Source organism: Juglans regia, chromosome 14, assembly GCF_001411555.2.
Source record: "Juglans regia cultivar Chandler chromosome 14, Walnut 2.0, whole genome shotgun sequence".
Lineage (NCBI taxonomy): Eukaryota > Viridiplantae > Streptophyta > Magnoliopsida > Fagales > Juglandaceae > Juglans > Juglans regia.
In genome coordinates this window covers 8,466,312-8,489,332 of record NC_049914.1, presented here as the reverse complement: position 1 = coordinate 8,489,332, position 23,021 = coordinate 8,466,312, and the positions used below count along the sequence as shown (strand labels likewise).

The window sequence follows — 23,021 nt, the reverse complement described above, 5'->3', positions numbered from 1 at the left end:
TAAATAACTAGAGCATCATTCAAATTGCATGTTTGCTGTCCAATAAAGGCCGTTGGGTTTTGTACATGAAAGATAAATGGATGGAAGCAACAATTGGGTTGAGTTCCTATAAGTTCAATAGTATTTCATATGGTATTGTACTTTCAATATTTAAGTAAGTGTAGTTTCATTTTTTAAAAAATAGCAATTTGAAATAGGATGTCCCGTATACTAGTGCACAAAGTAGGAAAGCTAGTTATAAGCTTGAGATCGGCTCAGACAACGTACATATTAATACCACGGGCTAAACAATCCATTCAATGCTTAATGAATATTTTATTCAATTAATGAATAAAATACCAAATCAATACTTGAGTTCGATCTAAATCACTCCAATTAATAAAATTACTTTTAGCAAATCTCAACTACATGACACTAAAAGTAACCCTGAAATTGCAACAAACTGCTTTCAATTTAGTATGCGATATACACTTTGTTGGTATTAGAAACATGAATAGCATATATATGCAAGGGGAAGCTAATTGTTGTAGGTATTGGGGCATGGTATCTATTCATTTCCATTAATGAATATTTGCATTTTAGGGTTCAACTCGAGTCAAGAATTTTGAAGCATATCTGGAAATGAATTTTTATTTGAACTTCATACAGAGATTATGCATTATATGGCTCTTACAATTATAAAATGATTGCTCTCTGCATTTTAGCCCTCAAAATCAAGACAAGCAAAAGCCACATAAATAAAATGAAGGAAACTTGATGTTTTTAATTTTTGCATATGAAGGTTTAAAAAAAGTAGGATGGGATAAGCTGAAGGGAGGCTGGTGTTGAAGGCAAAAGGGGCATACTAAGTATGGTCCTGGAATAAGAGTAGTAAAAAAAAGTTGTATGATGAATACCCCTAAAGAAAGTAATATCGTTAAAACAGTGGAAAATATATTTATTTACAGTTTTCTACCCTAGCAGGAAAAGAGAGAAGGACAGAGTGGGGTTGGTGCATTTTCTGGCCAACAATTAAATGGCTAAATATCCCAAGTTACTATGCAAATGTAACTGAGAAGTTTAAGTGTTCAGGAATTTTAATGAAGCACCAATGAAGAACCCAAGTTCACAATATTTTAACTCCATTAAAGGACTTCTTGATTGGCTGAAATGATATGGTTACTAGTGATGATTGTCTCATCTCACATAGGGACTTTGAATCTGGTCTTATATATTAGATCATATGCAAGGGGAAGCTACACTCAACTGTGCTATTTGACAAATACATAAAGTTCTGCTTAGTGCTTTTAATCTTCTAGTATATACTTTCTATATATATATATAGAAAGTATTAGGATATATGGCAGTACTCACGTCTGCACTATAACCTGGAAAGAACTGGCATAAATAGGACTACTCCTCCATATATATAAAAACTAAAATCAAATTATCAATCAATTTCATTTGCTGGCTGTTCAGTGTTGAAACTCCCAACTGGACAAAACCAGCTAGTAACATAATGGAAAATGATTATATAAAACTATGTAAAGTTGGCGTAATACATGATTAAGTCACAGAACTGGCATAAAGTTACTTTGTATTTAAAGTATTTCTCTATGGAAGAAATCATATTTAGGTGGGAGTCGTGGGACTCATTTAACAATTACTGATCCCCAGTCAAGTGTAGCTCCTTTGATACTCAAATTATGGTTCAAACAAATAAAAAAATATATTAGAACTAAAGCATTATGGATGGCACGTATGTGCTCATAAGGCAGAATATGGAAATGGAAAATTTTAGGTATTAGTTGATCAATCAGTGATAGTTGATTCTGTTTATAAGCTAGTAGTACTGCTTCATATATATATGTGTATATATATATATATATAATAAGTTGCGCAAAAAATACGTAATGCATGGACTATATATATATATATAAATATATATATATATATATTATAATGTATAAGTTTAGTACTATGTAAATAATGTAGTACCAATGTGAGTAATTGAACATAGTGCGAGATCCCATCATCATCATGATCTCCGTAACATTAATACAATATTGTTTGACAATTAGCTCCAATATGGAAGATAATATATAATATATATATATATATATATCATTATAACTTAGATGATGTCACGCTCCTCTTAATTTTTTTTCCTTTAATAAATTTTAACTTTAAACAAGATATTTATTTCTGTTTGATGTATTATATTTTAGTTGATAAATTTAACTCTTTGCTATATATTATTTAGTTTTCATTTAATTAGTAGTTACAAAATTGGCCGGGTGGTGGCTTTATAGACTAAATATTAGAAGTAATAACACAAATATGTTGGGATAAAAGATTCATATATTTGTGTCATTCTTAAAAGTAATAACACAAATAGCCTAGTACAACTTCATTTTGCAAATAAAAGTATATGTTTATAGATCACATAGAAAGATAAATGTTTGGTTGATCACAAACAGAAATTACAAATAGTTCTTTTTGCATAGAAACTGAAATACATACCTACTTATATATACACCCTTAATATAAATTTATATAGTTTGCTGTGATCATTCAATGAAATGATCAGCTTTTTAAATTGTAAGATAAATTAATCTCTATATGCAAAAAGAACTTCATCGAGTTCCCCAAGGAAATAATATTTGCCTCAATACTTAGTACAGAAAAGTTAAAGCTTAAAGATTACAAAATGGCTGGTTTTTGTCCCTTGTTTTCAACAGTTTTTCATACAAAGAAATAACTTTGGTTGAGCAAAAGATGCAAATGAAAAATGGGAATGAAATGGACAGCATGCAAGCAAAACAGAGTGCAGTGCAGAATTTTCGGCTAAAAAGAATGGACAGCTAGCAGCTTTAGTACATTCATGCTCTTAAACATCCCTCATTTAACCACAATCTCAACTACACAACCCAAGCATACTAGATTTGAAGAAAACCTGAGAATTCACATCATTTTTGTGTGAAAGCATAGAACACCCATACAAGAGTAGCTCTTGACAAACCAGAAAATTCTAATCGAACCTACTAGTTTGAATAAAATCATCGATTGCTTACATAGGCTATTATCTTGAAGAAAAGTGTTAAAAATAATACATTCTCATCTCCACTAGTTTAACACATAGTGATAAAGGGTTAAACATAGTCACAAAATGATTCAAACTCAATATTTAAAACAGAAGATCTTCTCAATATTAAAAAGAGTAGAAATAAATATCAATATTCAATAAGCCTACATTTAACTTTTATGCATGAGTAAAAGATGACACTGTTTTGAGAAGCCCTAGTCCAATAGCTAGGGATCAGATTCCTCATTAATTACCTCTAACAAAAAACTGCATTAAATACGTGGGTTGAGGTTGTGTACATACGTTATTTGTTCTTTAAATGGAGGATATATATGGACTATAACCATATGGAGCCTAGCTAGCTAGCTAGAGGAGTAGTTCATTATACTTAAGCTGCCATCAACCAATATATAGCTAATTCTGGCTAAGATGCCTATATATATAAGATCATGTTCATGCTTGCATGATCCACTAAAATTTTTAATCCTTTAAATCCTGAAACCACATGGGGCATAATCACCAGGGAACCATACACAAACCTTTTAGTATAATTCAGGATACTTATAGGGACCAAACTCCTTGAACAAAGTCTACGATGCTGCATGCCCAGATCGATCTAAGGTCTATATATAAAGTTGAGAGCATCAGAAAAAAGCAAAATAATTATGGGCCTGATTATTAATGCCTTGGTCTGTATATAGCTGCAAGATGTTTAGTTAATGCCTTGGTTGAGAATATATATATCAAGCAGAACTTTAGAGAAGAAACTAATATATATATAATATGTATATATATATATGCGATATATATATATGTTCGTGTAAATCTTCCAATAATAGAACACACACATGATATGCATGTGGGTGATCCTTTTTCAATAATGCATCGAAATTAGATTGGTTTAGAAACTTTTTTTCCCCAAAAAAATCCACATGATTCAAGTCCTGAGGAAATACAACTAAGTAAAAAATTTTGTTATTCAAAACATAGCTGTATAAAACATTTGATTTCTAGACAAAAATGTCTTTTGAAAAGCATACATAATGACCAAGAAACACTCACTAATTTCAAATCCTATAGCCAGATTAGACCCCAAAAATAAGAGAATAAGAAACATTCAAAAAACAAAAACTAAATACAAAAACTAAAGAAAATTCCAAATTCAATTTTTGCGAGAGTGAACTAGAGCATTATGTGTGAGGAAAGAAGGGAAAAAACAAACAATGAGAATCTTGATAAATGCAAAATATACGTTCTAGCTACCTAGTCATCATGTAGTTAATTAGTAGTATATAAATATCATGAAAGTTCGGCTACTTAATGCTAGCTTTATTTTTTATTTTTTAACTTCTGATATTAATGTCTGTATGAGCTAGCTAGCTAGCTACGGATCATCAGATCAAGTAATTAATAAGATTAAATTAAAAAAGCCAATTCATATAAAAAAAATGTAGTAAAAGTTATCAAATGAATATATATAGTTTTAATTAATTATATATATATATATATATATATATTAATAAGTAGTAGTACTACTACTCGATGGTACGTGCATGCAATTGCATGACTAATATCATTAATATTATAAATCAGATCCCAATCGATTCAGATTTACAAGGCAAACCACATTTGGAAGGCGGCACATGAGTTCTTGTACGGGAACACCGTTTCAGCTCTGGATTGTGAGTTGTTGCATACCCAACTATTATAAGCTAGCTCCTTTTATATAGTCTGTGTCTGAGTGCGTGCTAGCTAGTTTGGATATAATTGATTCATGTGGTCCATGCATGCAGAAATGTTCTTCAGACAATTCTTCCATTCCGTAGCAAAAGTTGATTATCTCACTTTGAGACATGGTTTCATCTCGGTAAGTACCTATATATATATATATATATATCATGTATATAAATATATAGCTTTCAGCTTTGTGTTCCTGATTTTATAAACTACTGCTATATATATGTAAACGTACAGTTTTGGACCATAATTAATATACCGATCATGTACTCAGGCTCACCTGTCGGCCAGTAACAACTTCGATTTCCGAAAATATATAAGGGAAAAAACAAACAATGAGAATCTTTATAAATGCAAAATAACCAGGAAAAGGCAATGAAAATGCTAATGAGTCACAACGGTCTGTTTGCTTCTAATGAACAATGATTGAGATTAAAATCAAAAGTTATTCAACCTACCATAACTAAGTTTGTACTTCCAACAAGAGAACAAATATGATATGAATTTTGAGTGAGCCTTTTGAATGAATGCCTCAAAATTAGTTTGGTTCAGAAAATTTTTTTAAAAAAAGAAATCCACATCATTTAAGTTCGGAGAGAATAAAACCAATAAAAACTTTTCGGTATTTCATACAGCATAAATAATGCCACATTTGATTTCCAGACAAAAATACTTTTTGAACAAAAAACAAGCTAGAACTCAATATTTTAGCATCTAGCACATTTATTTTTCTTTCTTTCATCACACTAAACCCCAAGAAAACAGCAATGCAGCATTCAAACTGCCAAACCTTCATTTCCTTCTCATTATCTCTACTTTGATGAAAAGCATACACAAATAGCAAGAAAGATCACTAATTTCAGATCTTACAAATAGCATGAAAGATCACTAATTTCAAAAATAAGAGAATAGGAAACATACACATGATAATTTCAATAAAAGCCTCAACACTAGTTTGGTTCAAAAACTTTTTTTAAAAATCAAATCCACATCATTCAAGTCTTGAGAAAATACAACTGATAAAATTTTTTTAATATTTAGAACATGAATGATAAAACATTTGATTCGTAGACAAAAATAGCCTTTGAACAAAACAGAAACCAGAGGTGAATATTTTAGCATCTATCACATTTAGTCTTCTTTTTCGCATCATATAAAATCTCAAGAAAACATCAATGTAACATTCAAAATATGAAATATTCATTCCCTTCGCATTACATCCACTTTCTCGAAAAGCATATCTAAAATCAAGAAAGATCACTAATTTCAAATCCTACACATATACAGTATTCTTACTTGTCCAGAAAAGTCCAAGCTGCTAAACTATTGTTTAATTCCATCGGTAATCAAATATATTCTTATAATGATATATATATATATATATATATATATACACTTTCTAAATACATATTTATGGAAGTCTTTCTAATATATCATCATCATGCACAATTTTAACAGACAGAAACTTCAGGGCTGTGAGATAGCTTATTTTGGACACCAAAATAACTTGCATGACTTTATAACACTAGCAGCCTAGCTAGAGGGTGTAATTATCAGACCAACAAAAATCAATTTAATTTATTTCCTGGTTGGACATGTATATAATATATATATATATATGTATCTATGGTGTGCAAATTAAAAATATCACCCAAAAATTACTAACTATTAACGCCCCACATCAACACCTACACAAAATGCAAATTTAAAGGTGGCATTTTCGTGCAAAAAGCATCAAGCTTCCTGACTCAAACAGATGGAAATTAGTCTACAAGAAAAATGCACCGATTGTTGTAAAGCAACCAGTCTACATATGAAGGTGGAGAGAGAGAAATTACCCCAAGCAATACCTCTGTTCACTAAAGGAATTCACTCCAAGAGTCTTGGTGGAATATGCTTGCCCTCTGATACTTGATTCCATAAGAACTACTCCAAAAATTACGACCCTCGCTTCTGTGGGGAAGAAAAATGAAGTGGAGGTCAGAGGCGCAGAAGCTTTGGGGCGTATTTGAAAATGGAGATGAAGTCGTGTGTGTGAAGTTGGTGGATTTAATTGCAGGTAGCCGAACTGGGGAAGAACGTGGAAGCAGCGAGGAAGAACGGAGATGATTTTAGAAATGGGTAAGGCTCGGGACGGGAGGGAAAGGGGGAAATAAATTAGATTTCGCGCCCAGAGCTATCCCGTCGATTTCATGTCGCTACAACATGTGATTTTATATCCCGGCGATTGTTTTCGCAGCTAGAATCTATTAAATCGCTGCAATTGTTGCATTTGGCCCGGCCCGGTATTTTTAATGAGGATTGGATTTTAAAACGTGCGGCGAGTTTTTAATCGCTGGCAAAAATTACATATAGCGGCGATTTATTTTGCAGTAGATAGAAAATCGCTGCTATAAGGCCTATTTCTTGTAGTGGAGAGAAATGCAACTGTTAATACATAAATAAATTTTTCTGTGTAGTAATTTTAGGAATCCAAAAGTAGTTTGCATAAATCATTTCCAGTACTGTTTGAAAAAGTTGTATATGTTTACCAATAAACTGTTTCTACAGATCTGTAAATTCAAAAATGTCGAAATCAATGCAACGACATGTGAGCCTTTCCTATTATTGTATTTATATTTTTAAAAGTGAAGTCAAGAGATTTCAATGACACGTATCATTAGAAGTGAAAGGTTTCAACCGTAACATGAGGTAATATATATAAAAATAAATTTACAAATTGATATAATTTAATGTGATATGTTAAATTATAAAAATAAAATTATTTTTATTATAAAATAATTATAATAAATCATATAAAATTATATAAATAAATAAATTTATTTTTATAAATTCTCCTTATAATTATAACACTTCTCGTCGAGGGTGGATCAGTTGAATCTTCTCGTCGAGGGTGGATCAGTTGAATCAAACAACGAGTGGCACCAGCAATCCTTCATGGGCTTAGATAGTTGAGTGATGTGGCAGCTTGCCCCATTCTAGACCATGTAAACCAATCATATGACGGCTTAGATAGTTGAATGCAGACTGCATGTGACGGCTTGGGGCCCCATTCTAGACCTTGTAAACCAATCATATAGATAAAGACCCCTTATGCCACCCAAAGCCCTTGAGAAATAAAAAGCCCTTGGGATAAAGAGTATATCCCATATTGAGCAATGGAGTTTATTTCTTAATGACTGTGTGACAAAGTAAGGTTACCCTGGCCTTTGTTTTAAGTAAGTTTAAATAAGGAATCTAAATGTTATGATGTAGAAGATAGGAAATTACACATAGGAAAGTTCTTTTCTTTTTTGAATAATAATTATAAAAATCTTTTTATTTTTTTGCTAAATAATAAGGGAGAACATACGTGACTTCTCAGTTTAGACGTGACAAAAATAGCATCTTACCGGTTAAAAATCGAATAGAAACGGCTTAGATACCGAGAAGCTATAGGCACTGCTATTTGGAGTAATATTATATATTACACTACTATTTTACGACATTTTTTATTACTCTTGGATTATCTTATTTTTTTAAAAAAAATAAAAATTCGAAAATTGATTAATAATGCAACCTCATAACAGTCAATAAAAATAAAATAATAATGTAATATGTCAAATTTTCTAATAATTGGAGGATGGTCTCTCATGCAAAATTATATATAAGAGTCAAATCTAATCCCTAATGAGTACATTTCTGATCTCTAAGAGTAAGCGAAAGCTGAATTAAAGATTTTTTAATATCCTACAATTCCAAGTCCAGAGGTCTAAATAATAAAAATTTATTCATTTATTTTATTTTCTTTTTGATATAACTAGACCTGTTTTTTAATTGAGATAGACTCATACCAAAGGTCGATCTGTTGAAAATATATGATACAAATTTTCTCTGGGTAAGTAATTTTAAAAAATATTATCAATAACAATGTATTGATAAATCAAATTTATATATATTACTTTATCAATTTGTACAGACAAAAGAAAAAAAAAATAGGAAACATAAAAAGGAATTCAACAATCTACACTACAATCGGTTGAATTATAATTTAACTGGTATGTCTCTTCCTTGTAGTAATAAATCAAAAGATGATGCCATGAGTTTATTTCTTAATATATATATATATATATATATATATACATATACAATTAGAGAGAAAATTTAATCAAAACGCTGCTCATTAAAGAAAATCATGAAAACAAAGTGGCAATATTATTACTCCCGAACCCTGCTCTCCGATGAACATCTTTACCAGAATGATAATACAAGGTCCACGTATATATGCTTTACAGTAATGTTAGATACAGTCATGAATTATACAAGTATCGCGCATTTTTTAAAAAAAAGAGTGAGACTCACTATTAAAAAAATCTTTTTTTTATGTAAGTTTCATATTTATTCTCTTTTAGAAGGAGTGCATAGCAAAGCTTCAACGTTTATGTATTCTATGATTATAAATATCATTTATCTATGATTTATAATAAGAAAAAGTAAATATATTTTTTTTCTTTGCCACTCACCTTCAAATATGCTACGGGATGTTTGGAAACAAATCTCATCTCATCTCATATCATTCCATCTCATTTCCTTCTTAAATATCATTCTATCTTAATATTTTTCATAAAATTCTCATCTTATCTCATTTTTCAACAATCTCCTAAAACTACGTACGGTATTACCATTTGCTTGAAGATTCTTGGGATTCAGCAAAGCTCATACACATTTTTTTGGGTCATTCACATTGATTATCATATCAATTAGGTGAAGAGTTATATGACCAAAAGGATATGACCAAGGTTGGAGTAAGATTGTTTCAACGTCACCCTGAGATTTAAGGCACAGTGAAAAAATCCACATGCTAGAGGTGTAATCAGACTGATTCATTATTGAAATCGAAACTTTCGATTTTTTCGATTTCAGTTAGGTCTGATTTTTTCATTTTATGGCTTATCTATATTAGTAATGATATAATATTTACATATACTAAATTATTAGTCTATTTATATTATAGTATAAGTATATTATTTTATAATAATTAACACATATTAGTATAGTATTAAATTTAACTATAGTCTACATAAGTTCTAGATTCTTTATATGAGCATATATGATCAAATGTGTAAAAATGTATTTAAAAAAAGAATATATATACTATAATTTATTATTTCAAAAATATATTTATCATTGATATATATCAAAAGTAAGTTTATATTAATGTTTATGTTTAAGATTTAAATTTTATGGTATATTAATTTTATATTATAAGATTAAAATTTATATACTATATCATGTTATATTAAACAACATAAGATTAATTTTATGTTATATCACATGTTATATTAGACTTGAATAATAAAATTAGAATTTTATGTTATATTAATTAGTAATTTAGTATATAATGTATAATATAATATAAAAAATTATAAATATATATACCGGTCCTGTTCGGTTTAAATTGAAAATATTTTAAAATTCGGTACCGCATCAGTTTAAGACCAGCTTTATTTTTAAGAATCGATACCGCACTGGATTACTTAAAAATGGTAGTCTGATCTGGTCCGACTCAACCGATTTTCCATTTTTTTTTTCACCCATAGCACAAGCAAGTTGGATCATTTTTCCATTAAAATAAACATCCAAAAACATTACTTTCATTCATGAATCACATGAAGGAAAATTCACTAGATATACCTGATCACAAGCCGCTGGACGTTTTTGCATCAATGACAAAATGTCAACTTCAACTGTTTTCACTTATTGGGTATGGCCTTACTTGTTGCAGCGATATTATAGTCTACTGCGGCAGAAATTTTCGTCGCAACTTCCTCATAACTTGTTGCGTCGGTTTTTCCGTCGGCAAAAACCGTGCTCCAACGGTAAGATAAGATCAATTGGGCGCCAGTCTTGTACGCACCAAATTTCCTTCCGCAAACCCTCGAAACCCAAAACACAAAACACACGAAAACACGAACCCCTTCTCATATTTCCTCTTCCATTTACCACGAAATCCGCCGTGCTCACACATAAATCCCTTCTCCATAGCAACCTTCTCCACTCCATTGTCGCAATCTTCAGTCACCTTCTCCCTGTTTTCCTTGCATTCGCATCCACAATGAGGGGCCCCTAGCATTTCGAATCCACTGGACTCGCAGAAGATTTTCGGCCAAAGGTTGGGTCAAGTCGCAAATCCGCCGAATTGATAGCTCCTCCTCATTCAACGTCTTCCACCACACCCAAATCTACTGATTATTTGCAGAGAAGATCCCTCCACAAAGTGGAAATTCTGGTTCCCTGTGACAGGGGACCCGAATTGTTCTTGGCACCAATTTCGACCTGAATTGACTCTACTAAGTCGCCGTCGAGTGATTGTTGGGCAACCCACATCGGAGGTTTATTGTCTTGAATAATCATAAATTGCCTCCCCACTTTTTACAACTCTAGAGGTAACTCTATACCTCTATGGATTTCCGCTCCCCTTCAGTACTTTCTATTCTCGATATTGCATTGCCATATTCCATTACTCATTATTTTGCTGTGGTTTAGTTAATCTTTAGTGGTTAGTACATACTTACAAATTCCTCTAGGTATCTGCCTTTTGTCTGCTGTGTGCCATTCTTATGATGTGGTAACTAGTTTCTGGTGAATTTTTCCTTGGGTAGTATTCTGCAGTTGACACAGCACATATGCACTGATTTTGCACTGGAATGGTGCATGTCTGTAAAAGTGACTTAAATGAGGTATATATGCATGTTGGACCATCTCGCACCTGAGTCTTTAGACCTCCATCAAACTGACGAAGAATGGTTGACACCTCCCACCTGAATCCCCATTAAGTTACATGTTCTTCGATATATATTGAGTGTAATTAAATTGTATCTTTCTTACAATTAAACTCATTAAATATCTTTAGATCTTTATATTGAGTTTATTAATTATATTAGTTCATGTATTGTGCCAAATTCTCATAAGTCCTGTTTTCTTGTTTAATAGATGGTTAAATCCTCCAAATATTCGTTCATCACTGTAGCTACTACGTATATGTCATCAACAAACGAAAATTTAATTAATGTTAAAGTCAATAAATATCCTGCATTTATTCAGGCTATTATTAAGTTTATAGCGACACTTAAGACATAAAGTATATAGAGTCTTGTTGGGTAATGTTAAGCGGATCCCGAACTGTTTTGTAATTTCCCCGTGGCATTTAGGACAGAGAATCTGCATTTGTTGAATATATAAAATTCACCTGTTTCTCATGAACAACCAATTGATATACTACATTCAATTGGGGAAAATTTCTAGGTTAAGGATTTCTCTCCCTATTCAACTGTGCAACCAATTGCACCATTTGGTTTCTTGACTTGCTGTTTTATTTATTTTTCCTATAGCCATCGTAAATCATAGCTGGCAGCCATTCATGCTACCTAGTTAATGGATCTTACTTGACTGAATCCCTCCCACTACTTGGAAGGGCTAATCATTCCTAACTGCCACTACATAATATCTTCTCTGTTTTATGACAGTGGTCATTACATGAAAACTAATTACTACAAGATGCTTATTATTTTGGGGTATGTACGCAACAACTTGACTTGTCATTGTACAAGTGTCATCAAGAAGGGGAGTTTTTGTTCTCTACCTATTTTGGTACCCTATCTTGGTGCATGCTATTGTGCAGATCTGAATTGTTACCTGTCAATTCAGATCTGCACATTTTACTATTTCGTCGTCCCCGCGAATAATATATATTCAATTGCATCAACTCGTGTTCCCTCTTTCTCTATAACTTAGTTTCAGCAATGAGAGGATAAAAACCTGAATTTTTCTGTTAGTGTGAGGTTGTCGTTTAGCCCTCTAGTTTGTTTAATTGGCGCATTTGGACTATTTTTCTAGTGCGCCAATTCAGTGTTATGACTCGTTAGTGGATCATAACACTGATTTTGCTGATCACGACATTAACTCTAGACGTTTGCATAACTTCCAGATATGGCTAGCTGAGCCAGAAACAGAGTTTTAACAGAAAACTCGTTCCCACCATAAATTACCACTTGGAAAACAACTGCCATTGCCACTTGAGGAACTCCCATAGTACACTAATAATTGGGATAAAAGCTTTAGACTTCAAGCTGTGCATTTCAGGCTTCACATCTACTTGCGTACAACATAGCTGAAGGGTACCCCTGTGAAGCCCACAAATATAGATCAAGTGATGCCGGCATCAATAAGTTGAAATGCTACTAACTTTATGGCAGCGTTCACACAATTGAATTTGAAGATGGAAAACTATCTTCAATTCCTAATTGCTGGTAAATGATAGTAGTAATGTTCATGTGCGATACATGAATGGTATGGAATACTCACCACATTGGATTCACCTCTAGGCCATTATTGTCTACCGATAAAAGGTTGAATAATCTTTGGTAAGAGTTCAAATCTGATCCTAACGTCTAATACCATTGTGGAAAATTGTGAATGTGAAATGCTTACCATGCAACAACTCAAATAACAAATTTGAAGTGTTATAGTTTTTTAGACGTTAGGATCTGTTCTCTTTACTTAACCCAATCATGTATGCCTTAAAATCATTTTATACCAAAAACCAGCAAATGACTATCTAACACTGCTATTTAAAATATTAGTTCGGCGTTTGATGGTTTTGTGCATACTTGGGGAATGACTGGGATCTAAGGGGGACTCAATTGGTTTTGTAAATTGTGAATGGATTAGAACTACAATATTAGTTCTACCTTGTATAATACTCAACTACTCACTTTTCCTTCCTTCGAATATAAAAGTAATACATTTCTCATAAATGTCACGTTACAAAAGTTTTCCCTACTGTGCAAAGTTTGATGGAATTTAATGCAATTAGCAGGTTATGTTATAACCTGATTTTGGCTGTAAAACTCCATTCTAACCATGTGGAGCTCTACCTACATCATTGCATAAGAAATTGGGAAAATACATGATATATTCCTCATGTATTTGCAACCCTATATATTCCTGATATGCATATCCAATGTGGGTGTTACTCTATGTTTTCTTCTCTCAATGGTCTACAATATGATCTAATAATGTTTATCCTAGATGTTTCATTTCTTTTTATGCACTTCTCCTGGCCCTTTGTTTTTTCACACGCCAAACTCTCTCTCTCTCTCTGTAGATAATTTGTGAAGAAGTTGTGCTCTCATCAACTGTACGTAATTGTTATTGTATTTAGCCAGACTAGTGCTCTCATCCATAGGGCCTATGCTCGGAATATGAACGATTATATTTCGAGCATTTGAAGGCTGACTGCATACCCTACTGGTATGTGAGATTTAAAGCTATTGCAGCCATCAATAAACCTTTGCTTATTGAGAACAAAGAATTAGATTGGCATTCTTTAAACTCAAGACCCACCTCACAACAGACCAAGGCGATTTGGTTTTAAATGTGTCTTCGCTCTCAACCCATAATTTCATCTCAACCAACTAGCCCCGCCAACTTCCCCTCTATCACCATATATATCACCAGAAATATATCCATTTTTGGCGTTGGAGGTTGGCAGACCAAGTTAATTTAGCTCTCCCACAGAGATGCACTAACTATATTGGCATAATGACGTAGTTGGGGTCTTTCTAATTATTTAGAAAGACCCCAACATTTGTCATCCACCCTTATTAGCTCTCTGTTCTGATTGCCATTGGGTGTTCAGAACAGAGAGCTAATATTGCCATATTCTCATTTTGAATATCTTCCAAACGACAATGTTCTAATACTCTACTAATAATGTTGTATCATTATTGTAGTGATGGACAAAAGCTGGATGACTGAGCCCAATAGACTTCGATCACCTGCTTATGCTGCAGGCGTTAACAATTTTCTTGAGATGGCGCAAAACCATGCTAGGGGAAGTCATCGCATTCGGTGTCCATGTCGAATATGTTCTAATAATCTCTTCCTGCCTTTACTTACCGTAGAGAGTCACTTGTTCATAAATGGGATCGATCTGAACTACACTGAATGGATTTTCCATGGTGAGGAGGAAACCCGAAATTTCGATGTGGACGATGAAGAAGTTGCTGTTAGTGATGAAGATGAATTCATCGATGATATGGACAATATGTTAGATGACATATTGGCTGGGACAAACGTCGATGTTCCCCAAAGTAGCACTCCATTGCCGAGCCGGGATTCATTTCCTGAAGCATTACCAGTGTCATCGTTTGACGAGCTATTAGAGGATGCTCGACGTCCACTTTTCGGCGGTTGTACAAAATTCTCTAAACTTTCGTTCATTGTGAAATTGTTACACATAAAAACCCTTGGTGGCTGGTCAATCAAGTCATTTGATATGCTCCTTAACTTGTTGAAGTCTGCTTTTCCGGATGCTGAATTGCCACTCTCATATGAAGATGCTCGTTCATTGGAGCGAGGTTTGGGCTTCAAGTACAACAAAATTCATGCCTGCCCCAATGACTGCATCTTATATTGGAAGGAATATTCAGAACTAAATTCATGCCCTATATGTAAGGCCTCAAGGTGGATGTCAACTACAAATGGGACCCAGGTGATCCCGCATAAGGTGTTGCGGCATTTTCCTTTAAAGCCAAGATTACAGCGGCTTTTCCTGTCTACAAAGATAGCAGCTGAAATGAGATGGCATAAAGAGAAGCGAGTGACAGATGATAATTTTCTGCGTCATCCTGCTGACTCTAAGTCTTGAAAGGCTTTTGACGAGGCACATAGTTGGTTCGCTAACGATCCTCGCAATGTTAGGCTTGGTTTGGCAAGTGATGGTTTCAATCCATTCAACAATATGGCTAAGCCTTACAGCATATGGCCAGTGATCCTTGTACCATATAACTTGCCACCGTGGTTATGCATGAAAGACCAATTCTTTATGACATCCCTCATTATTCCTGGCCCAAAATCACCGAGGAATGACATCGATGTTTATTTGCAGCCGTTGCTCGATGAATTGCTTGAACTTTGGGAACATGGGGTACCTACGTATGATTCCTCCACCAAGGAAACGTTCATGCTGCATGCCACTTTATTGTGGACAATCAATGACTTTCCTGCCTATGGGAATCTTTCTGGTTGGTCAACAAAAGGAAAATTTGCATGTCCATGTTGCAATGAAAATACAGATTCCCATTGGTTGAAATATGGCCGGAAACACTGTTATATGGGACATCGGCGTTTCCTCCCGCAAAACCACATTTGGAGGAAGAAAAAGTTGTTGTTTAATGGTAATGAAGATCATTGCATTCCACCAAGACTGTTAGGGGGAGCAGATATTTTAAGTTAGCTACAGATGCTTGGGGATGTACCATTTGGAAAATCTATTAGGAAGAGAAAATGGACTGCCGTAGAGTTGAACTGGATGAAGCACAACATATTTTTCAAGTTACCTTATTGGTCAACACTACTACTTCGGCATAATTTAGATGTCATGCATACTGAGAAGAATATATGTGATAACATCTTCGGCACTTTATTGAATATTCCTGGGAAAACAAAGGATAATATAAACTCTAGACGTGATCTTGAGTTGTTAGGGTTAAGAAAGGAATTGCATTTGAAGGTTGAAGGGCAGAAAATTACCATGCCTCATGCATTGTACACGTTACACGGAGATGAAAGGAAGACATTTTGTTCTTGGATGACCAATGTTAAATTTCCAGATGGGTTCGCATCCAATATCTCCCGCTGTGTTTCTGTACATGATTGCAAAATCTCTGGCTTCAAAAGCCATGACTGCCATGTTTTCTTGCAGCGCTTACTGCCTATTGCTGTCGGCGGGTACTTAAGGAGTGATATCGCCTTAGCGTTGACTGAACTAAGCACTTTCTTCACAGAGTTGTGTGCGAGAACACTAGATATCAATCGCCTGTCCCAGCTTGAAATTGATGTTGCCTACATCGTGTGCAAATTGGAGATGATATTCCCGCCATCATTTTTTGATGTCATGGTTCACCTAGCTATCCATTTACCCCATGAGGCCATACTTGGGGGTCCAGTACAATACCGGTGGATGTACCCATTTGAGAGGTATTTGGGCAAATTCAAGCGGTACGTAAAAAATAAAGCACGCCCAGAAGGTTCAATAGCGGAAGCATACATTCACACCGAATGCCTGACATTTTGCTCGATGTATCTTAATGATGTTGAGACGAGATTTAATCGACCGGACCGAAACGTTGATGTTCAAGAAGAGCCGAGTTCAGATGGATTTTCAATCTTTAACCAAAAAGTTCGTCCGTTGGGTATTGCTTCTGACGTGCGATTAGAAGACAACCTCTTTATCGTAGCTCGTTGGTACGTGCTTAACAATTGCCAAGAAATTGGCCCCTACTTGGAGTAAGCATCCTTGATATACCATGTACCATTATTAATTTCTTCTTACCCACAGACGACGTTTTTCAGTCCTTCCCATTTGTGGCAAAAATTGTTGCATGTTCGATCAAGCGGTAGTACTAACATGGTAGATTCCCTTTATGTCCTGTGTGCAGGGAGCACTACGCGAAATGTCAGGTGAACAACCAAAATTCCATTGATCGAACACATCAACATGAGTTTCCAGCGTGGTTCAAGAAACGTGTAAGTTTGACTGATGCATGTCTACTTAGAATGACCAATAAGACCATTCTATCCGTCCTGTGTGACTTACTTAGATTTCGTGGACGTGTAACTATTTTGTAGGTTCAAGACCAGCGATCTAGCAACCCACTTGGGGTCTCTGCCGATCTATATGCGTTGGCTTGTGGTCCTGACAATTGGGTGGGATCGTACACTGCTTGCATAATAAATGGGAAAAGGTTCCATACAAAGCAGCGTGAACTTCGGCGACGAACACAAAATTCGGGTGTGGTGGTAACTGGGGACCAAGAGTCTAATAATGTGGACTTCTATGGTGTTATCAATGATGTCGTGGAGTTACACTACATGGGAGGGCGTCGAGTGTACTTGTTCTCTTGTGATTTGTTTGATGTTGGCGATAAGAAACGGGGTGTACGAGTAGACCACCACATGACTAGTGTCAATATGGACAGGACTTGGTATAAGGACGACCCATATGTGTTGGCATGCCAGGCTTCGTAGTGTTTTTACATTAGAGATCTAAGAATGAGGGGAAATTGGTGTGTTGTGCAGAAGTTCAATAATAGGAATGTATATGACATTCCACCCATCATGAGGGTGTTAGAAGATTTGGATGGTCAATGTAGTGACGATGATGCTTATCAAGAAAATGAATCTGCATATGAATACGTACCCATGCAATGTGATGAAGTTCCTGTGGTGACTCCACTAACTCGGATTGATATAGAACCTAGGCAAATTGATGCACATGAAGTGGCGATGATGGGTCCAGCAGGCATAGATTTAGTTACAAGAGCAAGCATGGAAGATCCACTCGCCCTATCTGGTTCAGATGATGGGTATGGGGATGGAGAATATTCCGATGAGGAAGACCTATCCACAGATGAGGAGTCCATGTAAAATTACACAATTTGTGGGCAATATTTCTTGGAAGGTAAATACTCTGTATTTCTGAAACCTCTAAAGCCTGGGATGTTGGACATAGGCTTGTTTCCAAGTCAACTACAACATAGTTTTTCAATAATTACATGTCCTTATTGAGCTAACCCAACTGTTGTAGTTTTGTTAACAGGTGTATGCTCCCTATTGATGCGAGATGCCCAACTCACAACATTTCATCAATAATTAAAGTTAACTTCTTGAATTGCTGGTAATCTAATTCTTCCAACACATTTTGTTCACCCACTAAGATATATAAGAGTTAGATGCCACCTACCTCATTTATTCGATACACATGTGTTGTTAATGCAGGTGCAAGGTTGGTGTACATGTTCGCAAGACGTGGCATGGGAAATAAGATGGGAGATCTTCAAATGAATATTACTACAATATAGATGTAAATAAAGGCTAATTCCCAAAATCCAGCAATATGCATGGCCATTAGCGGCATCTTAAATCTAAAGAAAGCAGTCCATTAATTGTACAACAAATCTATATAAACCATGATAATCTTTAAACAAATCTGCAGCATTTCGTAAGTATACCTCCCACCCCCTAAATGAAATTTTACAGAATTAAGCTGGTATTGCCAGATTAATGGACTGCTTAATCTGGTGCTTCGAATGCTAAAATATTACATCGTTGGAATAGCACGTAGATTTTGTTTAAAATCTGGAAAAGTATGTCAAATGGAATATGACAGTACAAATGACATCACCCTTTGGTGCAACATTTGCCAAATAGAGTGTAGATGGTGATCAGAGTGTTAAATTAATATGTTATGTTGTAATGTTAGAAATCTAATGCATGAAAATGTTCAATTCATCAGGGGTCCTCATTTATAATAATTAGTTGGAAAAACTGGTTGCATGTAACTGGATTAAAGCAACATAGTTAGTTAGTATACAATGGATTGAAGGAATTGCATGTTGGATAATAAGCAGGTTGACAATAGTGTTTTGCTGGTCAATTCACATGGTGTAACTTTATAATTGGGATGGAAAAACTGGTTGCATGTAAAACGTATATGAGCAACATAGTTAATTTCTATTTTGGATTTAAGGAATTGCATGTTGGATAATAATCAGGTTGGCAATAATGCAAGATGGTCAATTCAGCAGGTGTAACTTTCTAATTGGGATGGAAAACCTGGTTGCATGTAAAACGTATATGAGCAACATAGTTAATTTCTATTTTGGATAAGAAGGAATTGCATGTTGGATAATAAGCAGGTAGACAATAATGCAAGATGGTCAATTCACATGGTGTAACTTTATAATTGGGATGGAAAAACTGGTTGCATGCAAAACGTATATGACCAACATAGTTAATTTCTATTTTGGATAAGAAGGAATTGCATGTTGGATAATAAGCAGGTTGACAATAATGCAAGATGGTCAATTCACATGGTGTAACTTTATAATTGGGATGGAAAAACTGGTTGCATGTAAAACGTATATGCAAAACATAGTTAATTTCTATTTTGGATTGATGCTTGCTGCATGTTGGATAATAAGCAGGTTGACAATAAAATCCCCCAACCATGAAAGGAAGACATTTCTTCAAGGCCTAGAGAGAAGTGAGGTACGAATGATGAATAAACATCCTGCACAAAAAGAAAAAGTGGCCTTTACATTACCCAGATTTATAACTGATATGTTATATGGAGCTCTCAAATTTCAGCTAAAGACTTAGATTTACTGGTGCCATACTGCTGCCAGTAAAATGTGATTCCCGTATGTTCTATAAATATATATACATAAAGAACAACTATATAAATGGTGTCAACTACATATGTTACAGACTGGGGGATAATAACAAAGAAATCTGGCCAAGTAGAGAGGTGCCAAGGATTTTCACGTGTAGTAGTTAATTTTAGCATGAACTACACTCCCTTACACTCTGTATTTCAAAATGATAGTTATAATAAGCTCTAAGTATATATACAGCTGTCACCGTGGGAGTTACAAGCCAATTAGAATGTCCCTATCTACTACTAATATCCGAAACTTATGTATCTCAGGATAAATCCCAAAAAGTTGGTGCTAACATCCAAGACCAGATGGGCGGGAGTTTTACAAAAAGCTGAGACAGATTGAGGGCAAAATAGTAATCTCATGCTGCTGACATCATGATTAGACTGAGAGGTAAGACAGCATAAGTCATGCACCTCTTCATACCTTCACACGGCAGAACCAGAAAACACTTGAAGAATATAGATGTTCCTGCCTTTATGCACCTCTGGCTGCCCTGCTGCAACCTGAAGAAAAGCTTCAGCTTTTCACCAACACACGTCCATACCTGGAAGCTGCACTGGACCAGTGCTGATCTACTCCACAAAGGTTCCATAACAGAAGCTGTTTCCTGGTAAGTGGTTGCATTGGAGCCATTTTTACGCAAGTCATATAGAGATGTGGCTGGTATAGTGTGGTAGGCTTCACCCACTAAATTAGTTATACGTATTGTTAAAGACCCTTAAGCACACTTTGTCCATAAAAGTGTGAGGATTCCCCGAAACATGTTTTAGCTATAGTGTTTTGCAATTTCTGGGTATTGTCCTGGGGGGGGGGTGGTTTGTTGGGTTAAAATAACATGTAGGGAGGGGGTAGCTATTTACAACATAGTTATATCCAATAAAATATGTGGAGTTGATGTAAAAAGCCAAAGAAATCATGTTTACTTACTGGTTCTCTGTAACGGGAACCAGATTTGTTTTCAGACATCAATATGGTATTGCACCCACTTGCCAAATCTCTAAAACAGAAGGTTAGTATACAATGGTTGAACCCAGTGATCCTTTTGTCTGTTTTCTTGTGTGTGTTATATATATATATATATATGAAGTCTGGTTGATTTTGAATATTCTGCTGTTAATAAGATCAAGTTCCATACTCTCTATATAATATATTAGATATGCCTATCTGGAAGCTATTTTCAGCAGCACAGGCCAAAAGTTGTGAAACTAGTTCTTTTGTTAGGCAAAAAAATGTCGATGGAAGTTGATATATATATATATATATGCACATGATCATTATGTTGGATACATAAATATTTATATTTCTACATATTTATTTGTTACTCCATTCTGATATTGATAGAAAATAGTCATTGTCATCGTATATAATTGACCATCTGCTCAGAATTTTTCTTATAATGATACTTATGGGGAATATAGCTAGTGTGTAGTAAAACGTATATATATATATATATATATATATATAAAATTAAACATCGGTATATACTGATGAAATATTAGATCAATTATAATTTCAAAAAGAATACAGATATTAGGTGAAGTTCTTATAATAATTAGATGCATGCATGGAGGAAGGCTGGGATAGAAAAACTGATGAAAAACCTCAATGTCCAGATTCAAATTGAAATAGAAAATTTGGTCTGGCTTCAAAAGATCAAAAGCATGCACACTAGCGTGCATGCTTTAAGTGGGGCCGAGACAGGGACTGATCGAGTACTATATATTCATTTCGTAGCACGATACTAAAGGATTTGTTGCTTTGCGCACTACAAGAAAAGATGGATGTCTCAGCGCCAGTTTCCGTCGCAATTACCCCCCCCCCCAATTCACTGCAATCACTCGCAGGGCGAGTATATATGAATATTCTGCTGCTTATGCTCTGACATTAGTTTATGTTCCAGCATATTTAAATGTACTTTGGCATGGTGTATGCATCCGGGAGTTATTTTTTAATAAATTGTTAAATAACTACAATTGACAAGATTTAATGAGTGATATTTTTAGGTGCTAATATGGAGACAAGTGCCCATTTTAGAGGAAGAGGACAAGTGATCCGTCCTAGAAGACGTTTGCCACCGTGGTCAACTCGAGCCCGCCGACCACGCGGTGTTCACATCGCGTCATACCACAGCCCTGTTGAGTCATCTGAGTCCAACTCAGATGACTCAACACAACCTCCCTCACACGTTTGGGAGACTTCACCTGCCAATCCAATCCCACAACCGCAACCTACTAGAGAAGAGATTGGTAAGGTTAACTACTGTTGATAACTGGATTAATGCTGATTAACAGTTTTAATCATGTAGTTTAATCATGTAGTAGTACAATAGGCAATAATAGACATTTATTATTGTGAGATTTATATATTACTTTATACTTTCATACAGACATGGAGGCAACGATGGTGCCTATTGTAAACCAAGTTCAGAATAAACGGAAGCGGGGGCCAGCGAAGTGCACAGAGTTTGAAAAATTGCGAAAGCATGGGAAAATTCACTTGAAGATTAATGATGGAGAAATCGCACCTTGTTGTGAGAACGCGTCAATGTTTACGACACGGATAACATGGATATTAAAACATCATTTGGACATGTCATATGCTAGATGGAGTGACGTACCGAAGGCAGAGAAGGATGAGCTGATTGAACGGGTCCAGGTAATTTTCTCAAAACTTCGCTGACAATGCTAAAAGTGAACTTAGCATATATGTCTGGATTTATAACTACATTTTTTGTTATAAATATGTAGGGTGACTTCGAATTAGATTGGGAGCTGGATAATCATCGATTGGCAGTTACAAAACAGCTGCGAAAGAGGTTTAACGCCTTCCACCATGAGTTGCATAAGAAGTACATGGCTTATGGCAGCCATGAAGAAGCGTTGGCGTCTGGGACAACTTTGGTCGACAATCTCGTATGGGTAAAGCTATGTGGTCGATGGGGAAGTGACGCGTTC

At 34.9% G+C, this 23,021-nt stretch overlaps 1 protein-coding gene across 1 annotated transcript; it reads left to right on the top strand.

Annotated features, from left to right (window-relative positions):
* Window positions 1–14,576: 14,576 nt before the first annotated feature.
* Window positions 14,577–15,491, top strand: LOC118344554. The gene has a single exon (XM_035685568.1). It carries the CDS (start codon window positions 14,577–14,579, stop codon window positions 15,489–15,491), a length of 915 nt encoding a protein of 304 aa, XP_035541461.1.
* The last annotated feature ends 7,530 nt before the right edge of the window (window positions 15,492–23,021 follow it).